Genomic DNA, 25,657 nt, shown 5'->3' on the forward strand with positions numbered 1-25,657 from the left:
TTTCTGGTTTACCAGTCTGGGAGCAAACGCTCTCTAAATAAGCATCTTTGTCAGATGTCTTGCTCCAGCTGGGTTTAATTAACCCCATCCAGACTGAGTTTCCAGGTGAATGACTCAGCAACCTGATTTTGGAAAGGAGGCAGGCTCACTCTCAGTTGGCATGTTAAACAACGTAAAAATGTTGTTTTCCCCCACGTGTGACACGAAGAAAAATATTCCACAGCTTCAATAAAGCCAGATGAGAGGGGATAGAGACGTTCATTCTGCATTATAAGGCAGTGTTCATTTATGCAGCCACATGCTTCATGGTAAGGGCTGGAACATATGATCTTGCTGTTCATGTACACATTTGCAGATGAACAGAAATATTGAGGATCAGGTTATGTGGTCCTTGTTGGCTTGCTAGCATTTTCTTTTCAAGTGGACGACTTCAGTCCTGCCAGCATGTTCACAGACTACATTTGTTAATATTTTATTTCATGATTTCTGAATATAGTTCTAAGTAATGCAGTAAACATATCTAGGTTTCCCTCCCTGTCCCTGACCTACTCTTTGCCTCTCCAAATATCTCCGTTGATACATTCTTCTGTCATATTGAATGAATCACCAGTAACTCCTTTTTTATACATGGTTACTTCTCAAGAGGTTTCTCAAAGTTGCTAATACTCTTTCATGAATCATCTTTGTCTTCTTTTTGTCTCTGACAAATGTTCATATTGTTTATCTAAAGAGAAAGAAAATGGTTGAACTTTTTGTTTCAGGATGATTGTCATTGAAACACAGGAATGTCATGAAGTGTCCTGATTTCAATTAATTGAGAGATTATGTAGAACAAAGGCGTGAACTTGACAAAGAGCATAGGAATTGACAAAGAGCCTTGCCAAAGATCAGTCTGTTAGTGGTTTTATTTTTTTTTAAGGCTAAATTTTCTCTTAATATGTAAGGAATTAAAAGTATTAAAAGACAGAGTTCACTACAGTGCAGTTAAAAGAAAGCCAGATTCTACTTCTGTGGGAAAAACAACCAAATGATAATTAGCTTAGCTGGTAAAGAATTCACGTGCAATGCAGGAGACCCCAGGTTGATTCCTAGGTTGGGAAGATCCACCAGAGAAAGGAAGGATAGGCTACCCACTCCATTATTCTTGGGCTTCCTGGTGGCTCAGATGGTAAAGAATCTGCCTGTAATGCTGGAGACCTGGGTTTGATCCCCAAAAAATGTTGGGAAGATCACCTGGAGAAGGGAACAGCTATCCACTCCAGTATCCTTGCCTGGAGAATTCCATGAACACAGGAGCCTGACAGGCTACAGTCCATGGGGTCACAAATAGACACAACCGAGCGACTTTCACAAGACATAAGACATGCTCAAAATATGCAAATAAATTGCACTAAGTATATAGTTGCAATAAAATTTTCTTTCTAATTTCTTAGTTTATTCCCATAGAAGTAACATAGCACATGATTTAGAAACAGTCAGACATTAGGGAAGAAAAGGGCAGAAAGAAATAAAATATATCTTCCTGATCCCAGTCCTATTCCAGCACACTCTACTTGCTAGTAGTTACTGTTGGCAACTTCTTTTATTCTCTCTGATAGTTTTCATAATTATAAATATTTTATTTCTTTATTAATTCATTTCTGACAGTAGATGGATTTATTCCTTAATGTGAAGCCCACACATCTTACATTTCATCCCCATCTACTTCTTGATTTCATTACTATGTTATAATCATTTTATTCTTACAGTTGTTGCCTGTGTGACTTTAAATGACAGTTGTATACCTATTTTCATCAAGTTTAGACAAGGTCTGTTCACCACCTGAAAAGAAAGATGAGGAAATTATCATCCTTATATATACTTCCTCTTCTTCTCTCCACCTTCTATTCTGTTATTATATTATTATTCTTGCATCAGTGGTATTGTACATTTATATCTCTTCTATAAGTTTAGGTGTTCTTGGCTTGAATCTATAAATTGAAAGTGTTTTACTGTTATTTTATAAATATAATTAAGCTTAAAACAAAGTAATAGAAGTTAGTGTTTTGAAGCAATTATTACTGTGTAGGCACTATTCTATGGTCAATGGCCCATCTGTTTTCTCATGACATACATACTATCATTGTCCCCATTTCACAAATTGGGAAACTGAGGCACAGGAGAGGTTATATGATTTATCTAAGACCATTTGACTGTGTCACCCAAAATAGAAAGATAAAAGGAGGCAATCTCAAACGATCAGAAATTGAGTTTATTCAGGAATAACAGAGGAATTGCAATTTGGGAAATTGGCTATAGTGAGATACAGGTGAGTCTGTTGGGAGTTTGGGGCAGACTGTGTGTATGGGCAAGGATCACAAAGAGGGAACAGTCCAGCTTGAGTGCAGGCAGTAAGTTCATTGCCTTAAGGATGGGAAGAGATTCTGAGTGGATATTCATTGGTTGGGAGATAAGGCTTGATTTCTGTAAAGCAGGCGTTTATAGAAAACTAGCCTCTGAATTCTTACATTACATTCTTCTTAAGGCACATGTGTGGAATTCTCCATTTTGTATCCTCTGGTTCCACTTTTGATTGAAATATTTTCGCAGTTAATATGTGGTAGAGCCCAGGTTTTGGATTCATAGAGGACTCTCCTAGGCTATGCTCTCTCACTCAGTATGTCAGTTTTCTCAGAAGGCTGGTGATCCTTGATTGCACATTCTTATTTATGAGTTATAGTCTAGGTCAGCATGGGAGGAGAGTATGTGGCTTTCCTCTTCAGTTGGTTAGTTTTACAATTCTTTATGCATCTGAAAATCACAGTTATTTAAAGTGTTAATAAATGGTGTATTTTAATAACATTTTATTAGATTGATTTTAATGCTAGAAGAGACCTCAAAGACCATTCAGTACATCATTGCCTTCTTTTTGAAATGAAAACACTGAAGCTCAAATAGATTACATGGCTCAGATAACTCCTCATCCAGGTGATGAGTTACTGGCTAGGGAGAAGGGGGAGAAGATGAAGGGGAAAGGGCTTAAATGTGGAAGAAATCCCTTTTTAAAAAAATCATATTAATTTAACTGTGTTTACTGTGCTGTAGATGAGAAACTAGTTTCCCACACTTTCCCACCTATATTCTTTTCCACTTCCCTTGCTGAGAGATGGAGAAATGAAGATGGGGCAGAGGTTGCATAGTGAAGTTAAAACTTTCTCCAAATAATCCAGGATTTAATTTTTGTTTCATACAGTCACAGGACTAGAGACAGCTCCGTGTGTGTGTGTGTATGTGTGTATACACATTTTAGGTTCTAAAAGGTCTTTGGTCATTCTAGTTAATCTGGAGTGTATAGAGGAGATTAGATTTACTAAGAAGTGCACAAAAGCCTGGTGAATTAAACAGGGTAGGAGCAAGTAGAGAAAAAGAAATGAGAGTCAGAGGAGAAATAAAGTTGTATGTTTATTTTGAATTCTGCTTTTAGAAAATAACAGCTAAGCCTTTCCTCGTAGCATCCTCTCTGTGGAGCATGAATTCTTAAGCAGGAGTCCGTTGACAGACCCCAAAGTCCTAAAATTCTTTGTAATTCTATCTAGAGACAGTCACACAAAGTAAAGTAAGTCAGAAAGAGAAAAGTAAATATCATATATTAATGCATATATGTGGAATTTGAAAAAATTGGTACAGATGATATTCTTTGCAAAGCAGAAATAGAGACACAGACATAGAGAACAAACATGTGGATACCAAGGGGGAACAAAGGGGAACAAGGGGTGTTGGCATGATTTGGGAGATTGAAATTGACATATATATACTATGTATGTGAGGGAAGTCACTCAGTCATGTCCGATTCTTTGCAACCCCATGGATTGTAGTCCACCAGGCTCCTCCATCCATGGGATTTTCCAGGCAAGAGTACTGGAGTGGGTTGCCATTTCCTTCTCCAGGGGATCTTCCTGACCCAGGGATTGAACCCAGGTCTCCCGCATTGCGGGTAGACGCTTTACCGTCTGAGCCACCAGGGAAGTTCCCCATATGCTATGTATAGTCACTATGTATAAAATAGACAGCTAGTTGGAAGCTATTGTATAGCATAAGGAACTCAGTGCTCTGTGGTGACCTAAATAGGAAGGAAATCCAAAAAGGAGGGTGTACATGGATATGTGTGGCTGGTTCACTTTGCTGTACAACAGAAACTACCGCAACATTGTAAACCAACTACACTACAACAAATTTTTTTTTAAAAAGATATGGATAGGTCTTTTGTCTAGGTAGAAGTTTCATAGAACTCATCGGATTCTTAAAGGTATCTGTGATCCAGGAAAGGTGATGAAGCACTTAACAATTGGTTTCCAATGTTGTTGCGATAAATTGTCATTCCTAACCAGCCAAGGCCTTTTGCAAACTCACCCCAATCCCCACTCCTCACCCTATCTCCCACCACTTGATACTGGAAATCTCCCAATGGAGCCAGGCCCATGGCAGCTTGAGTGACTGTCACCTTCTGCACTTTCCTTCCCTAAGAGCTTTGATTCTCTAATAGCCACACAATTTAAAATTCTATTCTCAAGCACTTTTCTTAAGTCTAAACCCAAATCACCATTTAAGACTCCCTTAAGCCTCAGAAAACACTTTATATTTTTCCTTCAGATTTTAGAAAACTTTATATATTATTATCTGTATTTATCATACTTAAAATGTATATAATTTATGATGTACACATTTTTTTCCTCAGTATATTTAAAATCAATATAGATAAGAACTGCCTCTTACATGACTGGGTATTTCTCTGTTATCAAGGAAAATGATAATCATATAGTATATTCTCAACCATTCTCTGGTGAAGTCAATAAATACTTGTTGAGCCCCTCCTGTGTATCAGGCTGGATTTCTCGAAGTGAATACACCTGGCAGGAATTATTCTACATTCAAGTGCGGAAGATGGATAAATAAGATTAATTAAATGTACAATATATTGAGTGCTAAGGAGAAAAATATAGAGCCACCAAGAGGAATAGGAAATTATTCCATGTACACTTGTTTTGGGGGCAGGCAATTTTAGATGGGAGAAGGGAAGGGAAGAACTCATCAATGTGACTTTTGAGTAAAGACTCAAAGGAAGTGGAGGAGTGAGCCATGTTAATGTCTAGGGGAAGAGAATTCCAGGCATAGGGAACAGCAAGTGCAGATGCAGGAAATGATCTAGCCTGTCTGAGGAATATGAGGAGGGAGGCAAGAAGTAAAATCAGAGAGTTAATGGGGAGCCAGAGCGTGTAGGGTCTTGTAGGTCACAGTTAAATCAATGAATTTTACTCCCCCGATACGAGGGACTTGAGAAGGTTATGATGGAACATTTTACCAGATCACTGCAACAAGTCTGCTGAGAATAGATTGACAAGGGCAAGGGTGGGAAGAGGGAAGCAGTTAGAAAGCTAATGGAGTGATCTGTGCAGGCTAAGAGGGGGTTTGGATTACCGTACTAGCAGTGAGGAAAATGTGAAGTGGCCAAATGCTGGATATATTTCCAACTAACTTCTGTGAGGGTGAAAGAGTCATCAAAGTTGACCCCAAGATTTCTATACTGAGCTGCACAAGTTTGACCTTGTTATTGATTGTTGAGGAAGGGAGAACTATAAGACAAGTAGGTGAGGTGGGGTAGTGCAGATGGGGATGAATATCAGAAGGTCACTTTTTGACACTTGAGTCTTGCCATGACTCTCATAGAGATACTGAGTAAGCAGATGGATGTGAGGCTGAAGTTCAGGCAAGAGGTCTGGGCAGGGCTTGTAGAATTAAAAGATACCAACAAACAGCTGCTCTTTAAATGCATGAGATTGGATGAGATGAACACATTTTTGTTGCTTGGATAAAATAGAATCAATTCCACTTTGTTTTCTTCTGAATCTTCTATTATAATTGTGCCTGGTTTGAATGAGAACTGTCATTGAGGAGTACTGAAGAGGAACACTCACCTCTTGAGGAATGTGGTCATGGGTTGTCTGTCAATCAAAAATCAGAATTGAAGTGAATCTCGTGAAACATTTTCAATCAGTTTATATTTGTCTTTTTATTTGTGTGTGTTTCAGGCCAGACCTGTTTGATTGGAATAGTGTGGTTTGCCAGCAGTCAGCCACACAACGACTGGAACATGCATTCAACGTTGCCAAATATCAGTTGGGCATAGAGAAACTACTGGATCCTGAAGGTCGGTGCATTTCTAAACTGCGCCTGTTTTTAGCGCAGTTTAAAGTTTATCATCTCAGACTTCACATTTCCACAAAATAAGCACAAACTAGAACCTGTGCATTGTGTTTTTCTGTATTCCAGGTGTATTTAAAATGTTCTGCCTTCCTGAAATGTATTATGAATCGTCACATATGATCTTAGTTCTCAAATCCCAATATCTGAAACCAAGATATACAACTTTAGAAAAAGACACAAGCCTTTAGAATGTGTATGCTTCACAGATGAAGTATACTGTGTTTAGAGTGCACTGACTCCAAATAATTATAAAAAGTTCATGTTTTGCTTATTCTACCAAGAGATTTGATACACTAATCAGCTATAATTAATTAGCTACTCTTGGCGCTTTCATTCATATACTGTATAAAAGGCAACATGGTTTACTGTTTAAATCTGGGAATCTTTTCCTGGTGCTGATTCTGTTGTAATAGGTCACTGTGGGGGAAGTCCTCCATTGAATGGTTATTCGTTTGCTGCTTCTTTAGTTGGTGAGCAGCACTGTATTTATGGGGTCTTCCCTTGTAGCTCAAACAGTAAAGAATCTGCCTGCAATGCAGGAGACCCAGGTTCGATCCCTGGGTCAGGAAGATCCTCTGGAAAAGGGAATGACAGTCCACTTCAGTATTCCTCCCTGGAGAATCCCATGGACAGAGGAGCCTGGCAGGCTACAGTCCATGGGATTGCAAAGAGTCGGACATGACTGAGCAACTAACACTACTACTACTGTATTTATATTTTTATATTACACTTAAGTAAATTCCATCCTTATGTTTGGTGCTACATAGTCATATCTACAAACACGTGGATTAGAGGGGTAATAATTCCTGACCTCTGCTTTTCTTCTAGCCTATGAGGCACTTTTTAATCTGCCAACTTCTTTGAAATTGCAAGCTATATTCTCTTTACTGAGGCTTTACCACATTCTAAACCCAGAAGTTGGAGAAGCTGTATCAGTGGGATTGATTATCTGTGATATATTAATAATTCAAGCTGATATTTGGGTAGGGTTATATAATTCTTCTGTCTTGGGAATATTGAATCAGTCCCAAATCAGGAGATCCTTGAGTGGTGATCATGGGTCCCATCAGGAAAAGTTCCAAAAAAACTCAGAGGATATAGCCTTTCACTGGTGAATTTATCATCAACCAGAATCTATTACTTAGTGTTACAGACCCAGAAACCTGATTGCCTTATCTTATTCATAGCAGACCCATAGTGATGGGGGAGTTAATTTTAAACAAGATGAAAAAAATTGACATAATCAAAATGGAAGCTCAGATATTATAAATGAGATATTTAACAATCACATATACTCATATGTAATTGACCCCTGTATATGGACTTGGGAAGGGAAAATTATAGCAATGCAAATATGTTTGTGAAGTTGGAATCAGATTAAGTACACTAGAAATGTCTCCTCTCCTTTAGATAATACATACCTCTAACCTCTTCTTATTGCTTCAATAGATGGTCAGTGTCCTTCCAGTCTTGGTTTAGCTCTAAGGGAGAAACTGTATCAATCATATTTCCTTGTCTTGAAAGGTGAGGGAGGGTTACCTCACTATTAACTCCTAGTACCAATATACGTGTTTTTTCATACTCCAGTGAGGTAGAGAGGCAGACATAATGAAAATATGAACTCTAGTCCCTGAGGATGAGAGCTATAGTGTGTGAACCTGAAGGATAAGCCTGTTAACAGTCTGTTTTTTTATTTTTTGTTGTTGTTGTTAAATCTGCATACGGTCATTTCTTTTGTCAGAGATATATGCTCAAGTCATTCTTGTGTGTGCCCTCTCCTTCCATAAATTGTAAGTTTAAAATAGATCTTTTCCTTGTTGAGTTATAAAATGGCTTTTGATCTCTAAGTCCTCCTTTGAATAGTGAAGTAAGGGGATCCAGAATAGACATCCACATCATAATCGGAAAGTAGATTGATATGCCTATAATCAGAAAAAGGCAGTTAAGTAATGTATTTTATAGCATAAAAGAGCCTGATATGCCCAATTCCATATTCCTACATGGCAAGTGTGTGTCGAAATGCACATCATATAGGCTTGTAGGAACACCCTCAACACAGTGAAGCAATTATCCTCCAATTAAAAATAAATAAATTTAAAAACAAAGGGAAAAAATACCTCAAACCTGACAATTTGAAGTCAACCAAATGCAGTATGAAATACAAGCTGATTAATAAAGATCAAACCACTGGTTATAGTTTCATTTTGCCAATGAACTCTTGGATCTGAAAGCTTTTGCTATTTATGGACTCCCTTTCAAGTCAAAGAGCATTCTATTTCCTAAAATGGTTTATTAAAGTTTTTTTTTATGGATTTCAATAAGATAAGGATTCAGTATAAATCTTAACATTTTTTAGCTATCTATCAGTTCCCGGCAGTGTGTTAAGGAAATACTCAAATGTGCATTCAAAGACTTAAGTCTTAGATTGTAAGAGACACCATTCTGTCTTTGCAATTAACTAATTAGAAAATAAAAATCCTTATGATTTAGGTAATTTTTTTCTTTTAATTATCATTGATATCATCTCTTGAAAATACATTGAGCTATAATTTTTTAATGCACATTTTTATATTTCCCTAACACACTGGCAGACTCATAGACTTCTTGCATGCCCTGTATAGTAATTACCTTTGAGAAGTTCATATTTTTATTTAACCACATATTGGTTCTTTAGCTTATACATGATGATTTCAGCTATTCTTCAAAGCAATTTTCTTTTCATATCTAATATGCCCCTTAGGAGGCTAATGAAACAGTCAGCTTTACATTTGGGGAGATACTTATTATTGGGGGATTGAGGTTAAATTTGGTTTAAAGAAATACCTACCCAAAAATGTCTTTAGAATTTTAAACATATGCTTTATTGATTGGGCTGATTTACAAATTAAACAAGTCATTGAAATATAATTTGGAGCTTTTCAAATCTTGTGTATATCGACTTTGGTATGCTTCATTTGACCTTAACTGTTGTTTTGAGGCCTGAGGTTTGGTTTTAAGTGGAATTGCCTTTTAAAATGAGTAGCAATAGGCATTAGCATAACCAATTTCAGGAGCTGTTTCTGGTAGTTTAAATGTTAACATATGCAAAAATAAGTACAACTAAGGTAAAATTATTTAATACTTTATGCGTCTTTATGCTCATAGATATAAAAGGTTTATCTCCTTCCAAACATATCCTATTGTGAGTCATTCGATTCACTTTCTCTTATGATTCCCCTATAAGACACACACAGTAGTGCTTTGTGGGTTTCATATGCATTGTTTGCTTCCCTGAGTTTCAAACAAATTGGTTTGTTTGCAAATCCACACACTACTTTATGCATTAAGAGAATGCTTTGTCAGCTTTTCCTTGTGAATAGCAAAGTGAAGATGCTCTTCTTAAAGACATTAAAAAAAAAAATCGGGGATAAAAATGTGTGCCAGTTCTAGATGACTTTTGACTATAGTAAGTCATTTCCATCTAGGATGTGCAAGATGATGCTCACATCATCCATGGTTTACCAGACTGACTTTAAATGAAAAATGAATGACAATAATAAAATTTGATGAACACTAGGGCTTTCAAGAAATATTTATGACCTCAAAATGACATTAACAAGCCAATTAGTTTGGTTTTAATCCACTTCATTTTCCCAGGGTGAGGATGGTGACACAGATTCTATTTTCTGCCTGGCTAATCCGTACATCACTCTTGAGTTGCTTTTAGAGTCTACTTTTCCAAGAATTAGCTCTGCTTTTTGAAAGTTTTCTTCCTGAATGAATGGTCTCTGACTTCACTTGACCTGCATGCAGTTGATTAGTCTTCAGAAAGTAATCAAGAGAAGATATATAGCTTTTGTTGTAAAAGAAAGTCCTTAAGGCTTCTTTTTAGGTGGCTTGAGCAAGTAGTGTGCTTTTTTTGCTTCTATCCTTGTTCCATTCATCACATTTTGATACCATTAACAATAAGAATGCTAATAAGTAATTTACACTAAGATAAAATGGAAAGAGAAAACCAACTCAGATGGATCTTGTTGATGTAAATAACTTGAGCTTTTTATGAACAGGCACACTCATTTCATATCATTTAGATTGATTTTTTTCTAGAACCCATTGTGGAATACCTTGGTTTTCAGAGAATGTAATGAGGTTGAAATATACTGGTATTCCTTATGTGTATAACATTTCAAGTAGAAGTTATTCTTGTAAATATATGACACACTTTACTGCCAAACTCTCTGCAGGGCAAAATGTTCTTTTTCCCCATATATTAAAGTATTTTAATAGTACATATTGAATTAAAATGGCCATTGCCTTTTTGATGGCAAAGCAACAAAAATATATTATTTTGTATCGTTTTGTATTACTGATTAATATTGTTATCTCTGGCAGAGTGTCTTTAGAGATATTATAAATTGTAATTATCTAATAGGAAATCTCAAGTTTTTTGGATGACAGTTCTTAGTCAACCTATTTTGCTATGGAAAATAGAAAATATCATCAACTGCTTTTACAAATATGACAATAACAGTATAGTGGTCCTATTAGATCAATAGGAGACCAGTTTTTCCAGGGTTTCTTTTTAAAGGAACCATTACAATTTGATCATTAGAGCCGAATTATATCATTTAATGGTGTTAAGTAATAATAATGAAAATATTCCTTTAATTTTGAACTTCAGTAGATTTCAGTTGAAATAAGTAAATTAGAGATGGCATTATTGTATCAGCAAAGGAATGGCTACATTAGATTTAGTGTTGGCATCTTATTTGCTTAATGTATATTCAGCACAACCTTTTAGTAAAGAAATTTGGGAAATATTGTGTTAAATAATTTAAATATACACTTTGATTAGCATTGATTAGAACAGAAACTAGCATTGACACATAATTAGAAAAACTGATGGCCAGTGTTGAAGTCCAGAAAAATGTCATTAACATATATCTAGCCTGCATATCATTAGAGTAAGGATACTTATTAGAATATCCTTGATTATTTTTAGGTTTTTTATCCTGAATCTTCCTTTTTTACACTTGTATTTTCTGTGGGCAGACACATTGCATAACTAACTTTGACTGTCTATTGCCACTTTAATATAATTTAATGCATTTGAGTTATGATTACTTTAGCTGAATATCTGGAGGCGTCCTCAAATTTATCATTGCTACTATAGAAGAAAGATCTTTAAGGGGCAGGGAGGCAGTACTTTGTAATACATAGCAAAATAAATAGATGAAAACTTCCTATGTGGGTAAAAAGGTTACCAATAATAGTAAATAAATATTAGCATATAAATGAGGCTAAAGATATTACATTGATATTATGATAGAGATAAATATACTAACATTAAGATATTACTGTTGTGATCTCCTGTTTCCTGATCGAGAACTTTCAAATTGCTTATTGCAACAGAAATTTTAAAAATGGTTATATTACTATATAGTTTCCAGTAACCTGAAATGTTAACAAAGCAAATGAGACAAAGAGAGAGGGAGAGGGGAGGAGAAAGAGAATGAATCTCATGTTTATTTTTGATATGCTATCATCTACCTTTATTCTCAGTTCAGGTAACCTAGCAAACGAATATTTTCAGGACAGTTTGGACAAATCACTAATAAATTGAAGTGATTCTTGTTCTCTTGATCCATTTGAATTGCTTGGATGACAGAAATAATTGAACGCAACCATCACAAATTCAGTCATTTAGACAATAAGGAAACTTGCAAAATATTAAAAAGACAGTGTGTACATGGCCTGAATTTACCCTTTATACCATAATTTTGTATTTTCCACTCATTTTTATGTTCTTTTTTAATTCATCACAATTTTGACCTTATGGAAAATGGTCGGCCAATTTATATATATTTTTAATCTCTGTTAGGAGTTTGTTAAAAGGAATATTATTCATTGTTAATGAGTGGGCTTCCCAGGTGGCTCAGCAGTAAAGACTCCACCTGCCAATGCAGGAAACACAAGAGACCCAGGTTCGATCCCTGGGTCAGGAAGATCCTCTGTAGAAGGAAATGGCAACCCAATCCAGTATTCTTGCCTGAAAAATCTCATGAACAGAGGAGCCTGGTGTGCTACAATCCATGGGGTAGCTAATAGTTGGTCACGGTTCAGCAACTGAACACACAGTTAAGTAATATAGTTTCTTGCTAGATTGTGGAATTTAAATAATGACATATAATCTAATCATGTGATTTAAGGTTTTCATCCTGGATGAGTGTCTTTACCAAATTTGTTCAGAAGCATTTGAGTATAATCCTTGTCTATGTTACCAAGAATCTCTTTTTAATTACTTTGCCAGGATGGTTTTTACAACTAATTTTTATTTAAGTAGGGGCTTCCCTGGTAGCTCAGCTGGTAAAGAATCTGCCTGCAATGCCAGAGATCTGGGTTCGATCCCTGGGTTGGGACGATACCCTGGAGAAGGGAACAACTACCCGCTCCAGCATTCTGGCCTGGAGAGTTCCATGGAGGTATAGTCCATGCGGTCGCAAAGAGTCGGGCATGAATGAACGACTTTCACCTTATTTAAGTGGGGGAAACATAATATCCTATGCCTATGCAATCACAATAATATTGAACGACTGACAGGCCATCTATAAAATTGTTTAAACAGTTGGAAAATATGTCCACCATGTTCCAGTGCTGAATGACATACAGTCGATACTTTGTGGATGATATCCCCAGGTATGTCATCCCTAGGAGTCCATTAGTCTATTAAGGAAATATATTTGAAACAAAATTTGTTGTTCCTTTGTTACTGATTTTTTTTTTCTTTTTAATTTTTTTATTAGTTGGAGGCTAATTACTTCACAACATTTCAGTGGGTTTTGTCATACATTGATATGAATCAGCCATAGATTTACACTTATTCCCCATCCCGATCCCCCCTCCCATCTCCCTCTCCACCCGATTCCTCTGGGTCTTCCCAGTGTACCAGGCCCAAGCACTTGTCTCACCTTTGTTACTGATTTTAATAAGACATGTCTAATAAATGAGATAGTAGCAATTATGAGTAAAGTTTTTTTTGTAATTGTTATTTGTATTTCTTATTTATCATGGGACAATGTAGAGTTAATTAAAAACATTTTGAATATTCAAATGATTATAGAAAATGATAATAAAATGGCAAAAATAGTTTTGAAATTTATATGTGGTTTTAATAAAATCAGTGATGATGTTTGAAAGTAAAGCATATGTTCCTTATAGTTGGGACATTTTTGTTCATTTCACAGTCTTCAAAATGGAATTAGCTGTGTTTGATTAAAAAAATAGAACTTTCAAATGAATATCTGAAAACCTAAAAGCTGAGTGCTAGGAAAAATAGGTATCAGGTTGGTACATATGTTTTCTGATTAAATCATATCTGTATATAAAAATGCATGGGCCATTTAACAGCTGGAATATGGAATAAAAATGAAAATATATTAGTTACAATGGTATTTGGATAAAATAGTAATGAACTAGAGTCTTGGTGGATGCCATTTAGTTTTTATAACAGGATAATTTAATTCTCATAAAAATGAAATTTAATTGTTGTAAAGAATTATATAATCTCAAGACTTAAGTGTAGTCTTGTGATTATACTTAAAAATAATATAGTACACTTTTATATTTATTTGCTTATGGCAAACTTGTGGAGTTAGTGGGGCATATGCTGTCCCCTTGAGAGATGAGAAAACTGAAACAGCTATTAAGTGATTGGGGAGGTTATGTACTATTAAAATTTAATAAGTTGGTTGAAATCCAGTGTTTTTACTTTTTAGAAATAATCAATTGTTCTGCAGTATCATTCTTGTGAGATTTAAAAAAAAAAATATTGCTGGAAGACTTCTACCTGAACTCAAAGTACTGTTTTCCCTACAAAATAATTTTCTTATTTATCACTAGTGATATAAATTCAAATATACAAAGTTCTTTTTGGTAAACTCTAACTAAAATTTCGGTAAGACAACCATGTTTTAGGAACCTCACATTTGTTTTGTGCAGTAGTTCTTGGGCAGTTTATCATTATTTTATAGATGGAAAAACTGAGGCTTAGAGAACTTTACCAAGGTCAGGATCATTCCAGCCAATAGAAAGATGTGCAAAAATCAAATTCAGTTTTACCTCTCCTCAAAGTTGATATTCTTTCCAGTGGGGCTGCTCAGTAAAATCACCTGGGGGAGACTTATGAAAACATTGGGATTAGAACTGATATTTTTATTATATTGATCTGAGGTTGGGCCCTGACATCAGAAATTTTTAAAAGCTCATTAGGTGAGACTATCATACAGCTAAGGTAAAAGTAGTGGCAATAGAACAATGGTTTATATAGGTATGTCTTTTTAGAGGATAAAACCCAGAATCTGTTTTACCAGGTTTTTAAAAGATTTCTAGCATTTTCTTTCTCAAGAGGTGACTAAGCCTGCTGTTCAAATCTTCAATTATTGGAGCATTGCTTATTGCTAACAGTCTTGTCGTTAATGAGAAATGGTTCGTCCACCAGATAAAATAGAAATAGACTAGCTGTCACGTAAGACTGGCTACCAAAAACATTCTCTGTTAGGATTAAGGGACTTACCTTATCTGCTGTCCGCACAGCTCTCTCTCTCCCCACCCCTTCTTCTGTTTATCACTTCATGGACATATTTGTGATCGACTGATGCTCTCACGCACACACTGATTCCACCAAAGGCTTGTCCCAGACAACCTATGTGTGGAGGTCGTACCTGGCTTTCTGTCCTTTTATTTATTTGTCCTTTATATTCTTCCTCTCTCACTTTGATCCTAATTAGTGTCTCTGCGCCCTGTCATCAAGGGTTTGGTGATCCCTTTTTCAGCCAGTAAATATCTCTTTCATTGGCACAGCTGATAAAGCCTCTTATTCCAGAGGAATTTTTTAATAATAACAAAGGGATAATAAAAGAAAAGGAAAAAACTATTTAAAAGTGGCAGTAAAATAATTTTTTCACAGGAGAAGTCTGTGATCCTATAAATCCATTTAAAAGAGGGAAACAGCTTTAGTTAACTTCATGATCTCTGATATTAATGCCAGAAATAGATTGACTTTAATCGCAAGTCATTGATCTAGGATTAGTTTTGTTAAGCAGTCTGTTTTTCGGCCGAATATATGACTTTTAGTGACAATGTGTAATAGTCTTTGGAGCCTGCAGGATCACTGTGGTTGTGAGGGGATCAAATTGGCAATTTTACTCACAGATGCAGTGGAATTCAGTCTAATACTATGTCAACTTAGCTGTATAGAGGGATACAAGGTAAGAGATAAGCTGGAATGACACTGAGTGGCCCAGAAGCACCCAGAATACACACGTAAGGTGCGAATGTGCAGCTTATGCACTTGGGGTAAGAGCGAGGCTTCATGTGGGCAACTTGACACGAGGAAGCTCTATCCATGATTTCCCACCAACAATGATAGTCATTCTGCTAACAGAGGATAAAGGCCTGCATGTCAGTACACAGCCCCTCCTCACTAGCCTAAGAGTAGTTGTACCTAGCCGACAAAAGAGGCACGACTTTACCAATCATCTCGACTCCTTAGTTCTCGGAAAACAAAATTCTCCAGTCATTTTCCCAGGCAAGCTTAGGGCTGATTTTAACCTTTCATTCCTAGAGCCAACTAGTCTTGAGTTGCAATCCAATGTTTGCGTTTAATTATTTATATGGTGCTGGGAAACTTTCTGAGCCTCGGTTTTGCTCATTGTGCAAAGTTGAATCAATGATATCTACCTGATAGAGTTACTGTAAGGATTAAGTTGAATAATGTGTATATGTGCTCAGTCGTGAGTGACTCTTTTGCAATCCGATGGACTGTAGCCATCGGATTCTCTAGGCAAGAATCCTGGAGTGGGTTACCATTTCCTTCTCCAGGGAGTCTTCCCGACCCAGAGATCGAACCCGTGTCTTTTGCATCTCCTGCCTTGGCAGGCAGATTCTTTACCTCTGCACCTACCTGGTTCCCATCAGTTAAACAATACCTGGTGCTAGTGGTAAAGAACCTGCCTGCCAATGCAGGAGACATAAGAGATGTGGGTTCAATCCCTGGGTTGGGAAGATCCCCTGGAGAAGGGAATGGCAACCCACTCCAGTATTCTTGCCTGGAGAACCCATGGACAGAGGAGCCTGGTGGGCTACAGTCCATAGGGTCACACAGAGTCAGACACAACTGAAGTGACTTAGCATGCATGCCCAAGCATTCGGAAATAGCAGCTAAAACATATGTCAAGTGGCTGGAATATTGAGGAAATTAAATGTTACTTCACTTTGCATTCCTATAAATTGTCTTGATTAGAGACAGCTGATCTTCCTAATTATTTTGCTTTCCTCCAGGATAAATGCTGACTTTCCCCATATTAAATAATTCCCCGTGTTATATCTTCCTGTTTTTCCTGTGAACTTCCCACTCATTCCAATTTCCTGATCTGAGAGATTTTCTGGTTCACAGCTTGATTTCTGGGTCATAGCCCTTGATGTCCTTGAGTTCCAGAATATAATCTAATACTTCACAGCAAACTTAAACTGCATCTTGAATTCATCAGTGGTGGCATTGCACACATATGGCACACACACGTACACATGCATGTACATAGACTCGATTACACTAAAGATTTTCAACAAGTTTCCTTAAGACTGGTTCATAATTATTATACATGTTTCCTATAATTGTCATGGTATTTGTCAGGGGCTGATTACCACACTTGCAAAAATATAGTTTTTCTTCTGCAACCATAACTTTATTAATGACGTGTGGGTGGTTGAACTGGTTCCCAAGAATCTAAGGAACATTCTTGTCTTCTGAAACCCAGAGTAGCATTTGTACGGGAATGTTGATGTGCTCTGGTATAATGTTTACTGAACATTTATAAGTGCTGGGCATAGTAATTAACATTTTATAAGTATAATTTTATTTCATTCCCATGACAACCCCAGGAAGAAGACACTATTATGATGACTATTTACAACTGCAGAGCTTAAGAAATTTGTCCAGATCTTTCAGCTCGTGGGTTGGAGTTGAGAGTCCCTGCTTGTAACTACTACAGAAAATAGTTGTAATGTGGAATATTTCTGTATTCCTCCCTGATTTTTTTTCTTTGCATTGATTATTACAGACCTAATTGACTTTCTTTGAAAATAGAGGGACATCAGTCAGTTGCTTCCAAATGTGCTGAAAATAAATGTAAAAAGTCATACAAATGGGAGTCCAGACTAAGAGAGATACTGGATTCCGTGTCTATACTATGATATCTCCCTCAGAGAATACTTAAATAATTAATCAAAGTGGAAAGATGTTTACAAACCTTGCGAGTTTGGGATCCTATCCAAGCCACACTAGAGTTATCAAAGGGAAACACTAACCAGTTATGAATATATTCCCTTCTGTTCTGTCTCTTGTTAACTCTAGATGGCAAAAGCATCACTTAAGGTACGTCAAAACATCTATCTCAAACGTTTCCTCATTGGTTTGTGATGTAAACATCTCTTATCTACCCTCTAAAATATGGATAAGCAAAAAGAGAGGGAGAGACAATGAGAGAAACGGTCCTAAGAAGGACTAAATAAATATGTACATTTTACCTAGACTTGAATATCTAAGTTTCTCTGTGTGGCACAATTCTTTGTGTGGATATATTATTTGAGTCAGTTGAGAACTTGGGTCTGTAAAGAAGCAGCTGGACAAGTGAGCACTTTGAAAAAATGTTTTAGAAATGGTTTCATTAGTGTTCTATCAGTAGAGGTGCTATAGGTGAAAGCATTTAAAGTGGAATGAGTTCATGCATACGCCTCAGGAAAAGGAGTGGCTCTTTTGTGGTCTCTTGAGAACTGTTTTATTTAAAATTAATGCTATTCAGTAGGCAAGAGTATGTGGTGAGCCCTTGATAAATGTACCTCATATCACCCAGAACATAATAGTAGACTGTGATAATGGTGTAGTTGTTGCTAACGGAAGGGAGTCTGAGCATATGTAGCAGGAAGCGGGGAAATACTAGCCTAGAAGAATAAGAATCATTGAGCACTTGGGTATTTGGAGAACCTCAGTTTAAGAAGCAGGTTTCAAAGGCTAAAAATAAGGACAAATCCCACCCACTTCAGAATATAGCAAGTGTAAAAATGAGTAAGGTATAAGCTCCTGGATAAAAAATTAAATATATGTAATTTTATCTGCACTATTGTATCTTTAGCTTTCCTTCCACTGAAACATAAAAAAGTGCATATGAAGAATGAAGAAAAACCATAAAATATAGAATATTAAGAAACTAGAAGATAAATTAATCTTTATTTTGTCATGACACAAGTAAATCCGATGGTTTAAAATATTAGTTGCAGCAAGATTTTAGTAATATATGATGCAGTGAAAGTGTGAATGTGAGAGTGTTAGTTGCTCAGTTGTGTCCAGCTCTTTGCAGCCCCGTGGACTGTAGTCCACCGGGCTCCTCTGTCCATGGGGATTCTCCAGGCAAGGATACTGGAGTGTGTTGCCATGCCTTCCTCCAGGGATATGATGCAGAGCTTCTATTAACTGATAGTATCTGTGTATCTGGAGAGGGCAATGGCACCCCACTCCAGTACTCTTGCCTGGAAAATCCCGTGGACAGAGGAGCCTGGTAGGCTGCAGTCCATGAGGTCGCCAAGAGCCGGACACGACTGAGTGACTTGACTTCCACTTTTCACTTTCATGCATTGGAGAAGGAAATGGCAACCCACTCCAGTGTTCTTGCCTGGAGAATCCCAGGGACGGGGGAGCCTGATGGGCTGCCATCTATGGGGTCACATAGAGTCGGACACAACTGAAGTGACTTAGCAGCAGCAGCATCTGTGTATCTGTGTATTCATAGTAAGTGGAAACATATATTTTAAGCAAAAAATATTGCAAAAAAAATGATAACTTCTACATTCACTTTAGTCCTAATATATACTGGTAAGGTAACCAGTGACTAAGTGAACACACACAGCCAGTGCTTGAAGGAATGCTTTCATATGTTTAAAGTAATTTTGTCTGAGATTGATCAAGAGGCCCTTAAAAACCATAATAATTCTGAGAACTTTAATCTTGCAGAAGAAATGGAAACTTTTGACATTAGACTTTACTGTCAGAACCTAAACATTGGTTGCTTATATAAGCCAATTCCAGCATTATTATAGAGCAATATATATACATTTTTTACCTAATATATATCTTTTACTGGGTTGACTATATATAGATGAATCTAAAAATGAAAAAAAAAGGATTATTTTATAGAGTTCAAATGTTGGACAAGTGGCTGGATAGACTTGGATTTTGTTTTTCCGATGAGTGTATCTACCCACCCCACTAATAACCTAGGAATCTTGGAGCTTCTATTTCTATTTCTGACACTGTAATTTGTCTCAGACACTGAAGAAGCTTTTAAAATTTATTTGCCTTGGGGTCATTATTTTATCAAGTGGAAATTCATTTTAAGTCATCAAACTCTCATTGATGGGCAACTTTACGTAAGAAAGGGTGTTATATATGCCACATGTATAAAAAAGAAAAAGTATAGCATCATCCAAGGAATTGATAATTCAGTATGGGTCAACAAGGAAGTACATGGGTACTTATTAGACATGACAGAATGTGACCTCATCCACACAAATTGTTACATATAGTAGAATATTTTTAGAAGTATTTAAACACGCTTGAGGACAGTATCCCCTTCTAATATATGTCTGTGTCCAGTGAAAATGTGGATGTGTCATAATCTTTTAGGTAGAATATTTAATAAATTAAAATCCACTGGATCTGTACAATTGTCCTTGCTCCGCTTCCTTATTTTTATTCTCTGGAATTAAATACAGCAATCTATAAACAGAGAAGGTGATTTTGGAGCAGGAACCTAACCTGCTGTTCTGTTTCCTTATTTCTTTCAAAGTCAATTGATTTCTTAAGTAATAAACTCTTTCACCATTTTGAATGAGGTTTGGTAGATACTGCTTTCTTTTTAATACGTGTGATTTCTGATAAAAGAGTCTGGATTTTTTTGTCATTTGTTTAAACCTGTTCTTCAGGACTGATGCCAGCTCACTGTGAATCTGCACCTGCATGCACACACACACAGGTACTCATAGTTTTGAACAGGGTGTTTTTAAAAGTTAAACCTAGCAAGATGAATCACCTCCAAAGAAAAAGCTCTTTAGACTATTTTAAAGTCAACATGGAGAAGAGAAATTGGCCTATAATACACCTTGGATTCTTAACCTTTTTGAGAGCTATCGAAGAGATGCTTCTCTATAAAGTTAACATATATTGACCATAAAATATATAAGGGAGGACGTCTACATATAAAACTTAGAAAATGGTTTAGTGGGAACAGTTGTTTTATTAGCCTTCTGCTCTTTAATGACTGAGACCATCCTGGGGCTATTTAAAAGATGATTTAATTTGTCCTCTAAACACATGGATGAGTTCACGGTGTTTCTTTTTTTCTCCTTGAATCGACCATGTCTGCATTGATATTAAAAGCATGGATCAGGAATCTTTGTAATAATAAATCAGTCTTTTAAATGACTTGAAGTTGGTAATTTAAACAGCTTTAAACATGGATAAAGTGAAGTATTATAAATATTTGTAGTGAAATATTCCATCAACTTTCTACTTCACAATTAAAGGTTGTTTCAAGTGTAATTTTATTGTGAACTGTACTTGGGTATAACTTCAGTTTTTATGTAGTATCTATACCATTTTGTTCTTCATGAAAATGATCAGTGGAACAAATAATCTTCCTAGAGATAACCTCTTCCAGTTTACTCTAGATCGATAAATGATGCTATCATCTGTTCGCTCGGCTGCTCAGAGCAAAATCTGTACATCATCCTTTCACCAATCCCTGTTATCCCTAATTTTCAATTCATTCATGATGCCTTGTGGGTTATACTTTCAGAACAGATCACTAAGTCTTCACTGTCTCTCCCTCTTTACAGCCACCACTCTAGGTCAGAGTTGTCATCTCTTGACCGCGGGAAGAACTTGCTAATTGCCAACTCTGCTTCCATTCTAGTTCTACCCTTAGTACCTTTATGCACAGCATCTAGGATGGTAATCACACATTTCAAGTCCTTCACATTTGCTCTTCCAACTGTTTGGGTGCTTTCCTTTCATACTACATTTCACAGCCAAGTGAAATGAGCCCCAGAAAGATTTTGTACTTTTTTAAACTACTGTCAGAATAGCATGCTCCTGTGGTCCTAGGTCATGTTAAACAAGTCTCCTGTTTTAAATCTATCCTTATGTTATTTCATACTATGCACACTGCATTTGAGAGCAGCTTTTTTTTCTTTTATATTCTAGTGGTTTCTAATCATAAATCAAGTGGATATATGAGAAAAGAAATATTTTTCATTAATAGCTGTTAATGGAGAGCATAGCCTATGGACTTATCTGTCTTATATTTCATCTACCTTATGAAAATGTTGTGTTCATAATTTTTGTTGAAATATATTCAAAATTGTTTTTTTTAATTACCATGTTGCTAGTCAATATTCAACGGAAACGTGGATTAGGCAAATTACATAATAACTTCCTTTCTTATCTGCAAGCCCACATGAATATTGAGAGTATTAAGATATTAATTAAGGTATCTTCTATCCTCTGAGGAGAATATGATCTATTTGTGGAATAAAGACAAAGCACAGCAGAAATATCTAATTTTATTTCTGTCAAGAGTGGTTAAGATGATATTTACTTACACCTTAAAAGTTTTAGTTGAATGTTCTTCCATTTCACTAGTTTAATCTCTGAGGTAAGAGAGGTGAAGGGAGCAGTACTGCCTTATTTTCGGTATGTTTGTTTATATACATTCATGGGGAGATCTTGATGCAAGGAGAGAGAGAATAAGAGCAACAAGGTAGGTACGGGCCAGAAATTTGATCACACAGTAGAGGACTGACATGGTCCGAAGCACTAGGAAGGCAAGGAGACTATTGTGATAGGTAGGAGCAGGTTGGTACCTCAATTTACTTTATTCATTTACTCACATAATAAATACTTATTTAGTACCTACAATGGTTTTTCCAGTTGTATTTGACTTAGGTGATGGATGTAAGAGTAAGACATTATTGCATTAGCGTATGATATACAAGGTGCAATTATGTATCTTCAAAAATCTGTTCTATCGTTGATGGTTTTTTAAATTTAATATTGTTTAGTACAATATTAATAGAGTAGACAGTACTATTGGTCTGCCTCATGTATAACATTGGTTGCATGAATGATACACAATGCAATAGAAAACTCCTCAACTCTCTGGGAAGAATTAATTCTAACTTAGATACAGTGGGTCAGTGGAGATTGTTCTTACCATAGTACTGCTGGCTTATCCTGATACTGTTGATAATTCTGGACTTGTCCAGTCAGCTAATAGATGGTGACTTCCTCATAAGTAGGACTTGTTCACAGCTGAATTCTTTTAAAGGCCAAATAGAGTGCCTACTTTTTAGTAAGTGCACAATGCTTGTTTGTTGAAGCCATGGGATTTAGATTAGTCGATTAGTGATGGAGGCAAGGCTAGTAATATGTGCAAAGATCAAATCAGGATTTTCTCTTTTTTTTGGCTGTGACATGAGAGATCTTAGTTTCCTGACCAGAGATCGAACTCATGCCACCTGCAGTGGACGCACAGAATTTTAACCTTTGGATTGCCAGGGAAATCCCTTAAGTCAGGATTTTAAAGTTCTAAGTAGGATTGATCATATAAGCTGTTGTCAGACTGATAGGCTAAATTCACTTTATTACTAATTAAATTAATACAAAGAATTGTAATACTAAACAACTAAATGGTCAGCATCCCAGTGTTGGAATTATTGTTTGGGTTCCATCTCATATTTTCCTTCTTTTTCTTGGCTATTTCATTGTCCATTTAAGTTGGAAAAAAGATTTTCCTGATTATTTTACTTTGTTTAAAGAACAGAATACTGGTAAAGGTGATTTTTAAAATTAAAATATGAAGTATGCTAAATTGTAGACCTAAGGTTAGATTTACAAGAAGCTACATATAGGTTTTAATCTTAAGAAAAGTATAAAATAATTTCTCCCCAAGCTAGCAACCTAGATGCCCATCAGCAGATGAATGGATAAGGAAGCTGTGGTACATATACACCATGGAATATTACTCAGCCATTAAAAAGAATTCATTTGAATCAGTTCTAATGAGATGGATGAAACTGGAGCCCATTATACAGAGTGAAGTAAGCCAGAAAGATAAAGAACATTACAGCACACTAACACATATATATGGAATTTAGAAAGATGGTAATGATAACCCTATATGCAAAACAGAAAAAGAGACACAGAAGTACAGAACAGACTTTTGAACTCTGTGGGAGAATGTGAGGGTGGGATATTTCAAAAGAACAGCATGTATACTATCTATGGTGAAACAGATCACCAGCCCAGGTGGGATGCATGAGACAAGTGCTCGGGCCTGGTGCACCGGGAAGACCCAGAGGAATCGGGTGGAGAGGGAGGTGGGAGGGGGGATCGGGATGGGGAATACATGTAACTCCATGGCTGATTCATGTCAATGTATGACAAAACCCACTGCAATGTTGTGAAGTAATTAGCCTCCAACTAATAAAAATAAATGAAAAAAAAAATAAAATAATTTCTCCCCAATCATACTCATTATTGTGGAACGGGCTATTTTAAAGTATCAAATGTGACTTAAAAATAAATAATAGCACATCTTATTAAAGGTATTAAATGGTTCTGTTGGATAGATGAATGCTAAGTTGTAGTTGTAATTTCCATATATGGTGGAAAGGATCGACAGTGATAGAGATGAGAGAGTACTCTCTATGTGAATCATATAATTTTTTGAAAACTCTTTTGGCACTTCTCATAGTAAAGATTGACTGTTCCGATTAGAAACATGAAACATACTTTTGTCTCAATGGGTTTTATTATTACTGTATATGCTTAAGCAATACATACTGCTTCGCTTTTTGGTAAATGTATGCACTATGAGAAGAGAGCCATGTAAATGTACAGACCATGATTTATATGGAAAATTATGTGCTGCTTATAAAGGAGAAGCTATATTACAAGTGATTTCTTAGAGAAAAATGAAAGTGGTAACATATTTAAACTGAAATACAAATTGGAAAGTATAATTTAAATGTTCTCTCAAAACTATTTTCGAATGGGAGAAAAATAATCTATAAAATGTGTGGATAATTTATTTCAAAAGGTAACTTTAAAAATGTCAAACTCTCATGCTAAAAAAAAAGTACTTGAACAAGTAGATAATTTTTAAAACATTTAAAAAACCTCGTGTAAAAAGAAATGTTCAATGGAGAATTATTTGATGTGATTATCAAAAATCTGCATAAAAAACAGTAGCAAATGAGTATAAATATTATGTGTCACTGTGTCTGAGCAGTGTTTTTCATGGTTCTAAGCCAACAGCGATTCCCTTGTATGGAGTTAAATCAATAATAAAAGAGGGGGAATAGGATGACTTTCATTTGAAACTCAATTTCTTGGTACTTTGTGAACTACTGTGCTACCTGTCAGTGGAATAATAAAATAATTCATACATCACCAGTTGGCTTAAAATGACCATTTTAATTCAGTAAATTTTACTACAATAGCCATTTCACAAAAATAATGTGTGACCATAAAGATATTGAATGGTTGCGGATGCCAGAACAGAATTATATCATAGACCAAGTGAGAACTGGGTACTAAATATGAATTTTATTTTTAGGTTTATAGGTTTAAACCTCCTGTGGTAGGTAGGAAAATGGCTCCCCAAAGATGTCCACATCCTAATCCCTAGAAACTATAAATATGTATGTTGCATGACGACAAAGTTATTTTTTCTTTTTTTTTTTTAAATTTTAATTAAAGGATCATTACTTTACAATATTGCCATGGTTTCTGCCATAATCTACATGAATCAGCTGTAGGCATACATATATCCTGTGCTTCTTAAAGCTCACCCCCCGACCACCTCCCTCCCAATCTCACCCCTCTAGGTTGTCACAGAGTTCCAGCTTTGAGTTCTCTGCTTCATGCAGTAAATCCCCACTGGGTATCTATTTTACCTGTAATGACATATATGTTTCAATGATATTCTGTCTAATCATCCCACCCTCTCCTTCCCCCACTGTGTCCACAAGTCTGCTCTGTAAGTCTGTGTCTCCATTGCTGCCCTGCAAATAAATTCATCAGTATCATCTTTCTAGATTCCATATATATGTGTTAATATAGAATATATGTCTTTCTCTTTCTGACTTACTTCACTTTGTAGAATAGGCTCTAGGTTTGTCCACCTCACTAGAACCAACTCAAATGCATTACTTTTTATAGCTGAGTAATATTCCATTTTGTATGTGTACCCCAACTTTCTTATCCATTCATCTGTTGATGGATATCTGGGTTGCTTCCATGTCCTAGCTATTGTAAATAGTGCTG

At 36.1% G+C, this 25,657-nt stretch overlaps 1 protein-coding gene across 9 annotated transcripts in view; it reads left to right on the forward strand.

Moving 5' to 3' along the window:
• The window catches only part of DMD (dystrophin), a 2,565,910-nt gene that overhangs the window by 829,507 nt on the left and 1,710,746 nt on the right, over positions 1 to 25,657 (forward strand). For all 9 annotated transcript variants that reach the window (XM_043895268.1, XM_043895262.1, XM_043895270.1 and 6 more), the window contains exon 7: positions 6,066 to 6,184. In XM_043895268.1, coding sequence (XP_043751203.1) covers positions 6,066 to 6,184 — 119 coding nt within the window. The remainder of the gene's footprint in view (positions 1 to 6,065; positions 6,185 to 25,657) is intronic.

Source organism: Cervus elaphus, chromosome X (genome assembly GCF_910594005.1).
Source record: "Cervus elaphus chromosome X, mCerEla1.1, whole genome shotgun sequence".
Lineage (NCBI taxonomy): Eukaryota > Metazoa > Chordata > Mammalia > Artiodactyla > Cervidae > Cervus > Cervus elaphus.